The 3,253-nt window shown below is 42.4% G+C and overlaps 1 protein-coding gene across 1 annotated transcript in view; it reads left to right on the forward strand.

Moving 5' to 3' along the window:
• CRHBP (corticotropin releasing hormone binding protein) overlaps positions 1–3,253 on the forward strand; it is an 8,964-nt gene that overhangs the window by 4,663 nt on the left and 1,048 nt on the right. The window contains exons 5-6 of the mRNA XM_008640911.2: positions 570–718; positions 2,033–2,150. Of these exons, the coding sequence (XP_008639133.1) occupies positions 570–718; positions 2,033–2,150 (267 nt within the window). The remainder of the gene's footprint in view (positions 1–569; positions 719–2,032; positions 2,151–3,253) is intronic.

A 3,253-nucleotide genomic window follows, 5' to 3' on the forward strand; every position in this document is an offset into this window, starting at 1 on the left:
TGAAGCAGCTGCAGGACCCCAGGTCTGTGTCAATGATCCCTCGGGCTGCTCACATAGATGGTAAGTTAGTCCTTTACCTGAACTCCTAAGTTTGAACTTAAAATCATGCTCTCATTTCAATGAGATCTTTTGTAGGATAAGGAACTCCAGTTAAGAGGAGCAGAATAGGATTTAGGAGGTTGCTGGCAGTATAAGGCAAGAAACTGTCGAAACTAAACAAAATCCCTCCCTCCACCTGTGTTGAGTGTCCTTCAAACTGACAAACTCTATGAGCCCTTGACAGCACGAGTCCCTGACATATAGATTTGGGGTGTGAGCTCTCCTATTGACTGCTTCACCCTCAAGTTCTGCCAGACCTCATGCTATGTAGTAAACAATGGGGAGGGAATTTTTAAGGAACAAATGCTATGCAAGAACTTCAGAAAATGCCACACACATATTTTTTTGACATTTGGTTGTAAGTCACAGTAATTAAATTATCTCTGCTTTTTTGGTACCGTACTTACGTAGTTTTGCTACGTGCAGTGATGACTGGACAAGTAACTCTAGTACCTTTTCCTGTGTCCCAGCTTGCAATGTCATCTCTCAGACTCCCTCAGGAAGGTTTACCATGGTCATTCCTCACCAGCACAGAAACTGCAGCTTCTCCATAATCTACCCAGTGGTGATAAAAATATCTGATCTTATCCTGGGACAATTAAATGGCCTCTTTTTAAAGGTGAGTTCTTTATTTGCTAAGAAAATATTAGCCTGTGCAATTTTCGTGGGCATGGAAGAGAGAAGGGGTGAAGCAGGGACAGCCTGTGACACTAGGTGCTAAGGCACGTGTGCTCCAGACCGCTTGCATGCATGCTGAGGGCTCTTGTTTTTCCTCAGAGAGGAGAGCCGTTGTCTCTGTAATGTTGCAATGGCAATCAAATTATGCAAAGTACCATTAATGCGTGTAATGATTGCTTGCCATAACAAAGGATAAGGATTTCATTATAAAGAAAGGAGCATTTTCCCTGAAAGCTGTCTGTCTCTAAATTAATGAAAGCAGCAAATGCTCTGAAGAGAGAAAGGAGACATTAGATAGCAAGGTATTATCACGGAGAAAATACAAACGTGCTCACAATTGATTGCCTGCTCCACATGCTGAGCATCGTCTGCTCCATCTGCTCTGATCTGGGGTGTTTGGTGCTTGGTGACAAACAGACAGAAGATGACAGGAGCTGTTGGCGATACCTGTGCCTGGCAGGTCTAAGAAGGTGTCAGTGCCAAAATATCCAGAAGAATAGAGCAAGGAAATTTGTTTTCTCCTGCCAGTGAGTCTCGCAGTCTGAGTTCTTCAAGGAGATTGCCAGTGTCTGAGCAAGCCAGGCTTTGAGAGATGGGCAAGTGAATTAGTTGACTTATTCAATGGTGGGCAGAAAAGGGACAACAGCAAAGGAAGATAAAGAAACCAGGCACTTAAATAACAGCATAGGGGTGACAGCCCAAAGGTGCTCAAGGTGTCCATGCAAGATAATTTTGGCAAACAGCATTAATTTCAGGAAAATTGTGGGTCTAATATATAGTAAGCCATTGTTTTCAGACAAAACTATTCTTTTTGTTACTTTCTACTTTAATTGAACTTTCCCACAATGGTGCATTTTAGCATTTTTATTAGGAATAAGTATGGTATAGTGGAACTGAAGTTCCTGCCTGCCAGCTGAATGTAGGCATACATGAAGCCCATGCCTGCGTTAATTTGATATAAAGTCTAAGCATCCAGAACCAGATTGCTTATATGCAATAAAAGCAGTTGAATCAACACCTTATCTACATGTCAGTAATTTTCAGAGTCTACTTAGGTCTTTATTTGGAATCCCTTAAGAAAATTAACTTACTAATGTCACATCAAGATAGTACTGCTGAGGATGAGAAACTGTTTTCACACAGCTTTGAGCACAGGGGATTTCTAAAACCCCTATTGTTGGCTGCAATCATGTATGGAGAACTGCTACATTTTGTAGGTAAATGGTAAATAACTTTTAGCCTCTGCCTTTTTAAGAAACCGTCTGCAGGCTGTGCTGGAGTGGGAGATTTTGTAGAGCTTCTTGGAGGAGCTGGCTTAGACCCATCCAAGATGTTTCCTCTAGCTGACCTCTGCCACTCCTTTCATGGGTCTGGTAAGAACTCCTTCTTCCAATTACCTCCACATAATAAAATAATTAACCATAATAAGACATGCAGAGACCCCCACACACACCTGGACTTCCTGCTAGACCGGTGAACTTCACATCTGGCAGAAAATGAGAGCTAAAGCTATTCAAGCCTGTGGTTTGGCTGTGTGTGACAGCACAGCCATGACTACCTTCATTTGCCCCTTCAGCAATCATTATGACAAGCCTAAATTATATATATTTTAAAAATTCTTGTCCTATGACAAAAATAAATATTAGAATGTCAGCACATTAAGAAGTCTGGAAATTCACAACAAACAAAGGCAGATTGTTACATTTTCGGTTAAGGAGCTTTTGTCTCATTTACTCAGTGTTTCCAAGGCCTTTTCTGCTGCAGCTGTAATACATACCCCAAAAGCCTCAGAGCTCCCATTCTCTACTTTGAACCCTGCAGGAGCTCTGAAATTGTTTCACTATCATGCTGGTGCAGTGACTTTTTTCCCCATGAAAATAAGAATTTCCAGTTTCCCTAATATTCAACAGCAGACTGCAAAGTGTGGCAGTGATATGACAAACTAACTCCTGTGGCACACCTGTCATATCTCAGGAGTATCAACAGGGCACTGGAGATTTCCACAGAGTTGGAGAGCGGGAACGTTCCAGGCCCTTGTGGTCTCCCTTGCCTTTCATCACACCATACCTTAGCAGTCCAGGCACTGTTCGAAGATTTAACTGGCAAGTGCTACTGTTGAATAAGAATGCTGAGCAGTGGAATGAGATTAAAATGTGTTTTCCTGGTGGTGTGAAGGAAATGAAAATCCATCTCAGCAGCTCCTGCTCTCCCAGTGACTTACCATTTTCTTCCCAAGTGAGGAAGGTGCTCCAAATTCCCCAAACAAAAAGGCTTTGCCAAGCCTCCACTCAAATGGCTTATCTAAAGCAGCAGTTAGTGGTACACTTGATTTCCCTCAGAGTGAGTCCATGTGCTGGGCACTTCCATTTGAGTTTGTCCTGATGGGGCTCTCACATGCCTTTGTTCCTGTGAAGAATGTCCTTACACACAAACCCACTCATCCCTCTAAAAGGAAACATTTCAATGTTGCTAGTTT

The sequence above is a fragment of the Corvus brachyrhynchos genome, unplaced genomic scaffold (assembly GCF_000691975.1).
Source record: "Corvus brachyrhynchos isolate BGI_N302 unplaced genomic scaffold, ASM69197v1 scaffold8, whole genome shotgun sequence".
Classification (NCBI taxonomy): domain Eukaryota; kingdom Metazoa; phylum Chordata; class Aves; order Passeriformes; family Corvidae; genus Corvus; species Corvus brachyrhynchos.